This window comes from Austrofundulus limnaeus, unplaced genomic scaffold (assembly GCF_001266775.1).
Source record: "Austrofundulus limnaeus strain Quisiro unplaced genomic scaffold, Austrofundulus_limnaeus-1.0 Scaffold2301, whole genome shotgun sequence".
NCBI lineage: Eukaryota > Metazoa > Chordata > Actinopteri > Cyprinodontiformes > Rivulidae > Austrofundulus > Austrofundulus limnaeus.
Window position 1 is genome coordinate 40,047 of NW_013954703.1, and position 1,034 is coordinate 41,080.

The window sequence follows — 1,034 nt, forward strand, 5'->3', positions numbered from 1 at the left end:
TGATGGATGGATGATGGATGGATGATGGATGGATGGATGATGGATGGATGGATGGATGGATTTGTAGGCAGAGCTCCAAACAGATCAGTTTCCATCCATCAGTAGAAGCAGACTGGAGTCTCCTCCCACCGCTCAGTCGCAGGATGATGATGTCACAGTTACCTTTGAAGTTGGGTCGGATCCGAGCATCGTAGCCAGAYGTCCTGCCCATCAGCTTGTCCAGAAAATCAGATGGAGACATGGGAGGGTGGCGTGTCCTCGCAGGACTGTCCATTTCCTTACAGAGACTCAGACTGATAGAGACACACAAACAGTTGGATTATTACTAGATTATAATCTGATACATCATGAGCAACAGGATGTAAACACTGGTGCTGGTTCTGACAGAAAGAGAACCCAGTCTTTTGGTTCTGTTTGTCTCTGAACACKGGTCACGGTTCTCCTGGTTTCAGGACAGATGACCTTGTCTTTGACCTCTGGAAGCAGCTCTTCTTTTCTTCACCTGACAGGATTAAACAGTGAACAGTCTGCAGATGTGCTGCTCACCAGTTTAATCCCATCTTTATCCTGCTCTGGACCTGGACCTGGACCTGGACCTGGACCTGGACCTGCTCTGAACCCGGAGCCACGCTAGCAGATCATCTGTCTGAGCCAGACGAGCAGCAGCTGCAGGACTTTCACTGATTCAGAGAACAGCTGAAGTTCATGATGATGTCAGACTGAAGAGTCAATAATCTGCTGCACACAAACAAGCAGATTTACTGCTTCACTGCAAACTTTAGACATTTAAAGATTTATTTCAAATTAATAGATTATAGTCTGAATTTTCTTTATTAGGTGCAAAAATCTCCCGGTGTGTGGACTGAATCTGACAAATAACAGCAGAAATATAGAAATGGACAAATAAATAAATAAATAAATAAAGTTAAAATGCACCAATTAAATTGGTAATGGTAAYGGTAATGGTAATTGGGGATGGGTACAACCCAGGTGAGCGGGGGCCTCATAAGTGGGCCCATTGCTCTCCCCAAAAG

At 44.9% G+C, this 1,034-nt stretch overlaps 1 protein-coding gene across 1 annotated transcript in view; it reads right to left on the bottom strand.

Moving 5' to 3' along the window:
- The window catches only part of LOC106510749 (glycine receptor subunit alpha-3), a gene marked incomplete at its 5' end in the record, with an annotated part of 23,890 nt that extends 23,597 nt beyond the window's left edge, over window positions 1-293 (bottom strand). Inside the window, 1 exon segment of the mRNA XM_013999462.1 lies at window positions 163-293. Within this exon segment, the coding sequence (XP_013854916.1) occupies window positions 163-274 (112 nt within the window).
- Between the last annotated feature and the right edge of the window lie 741 nt (window positions 294-1,034).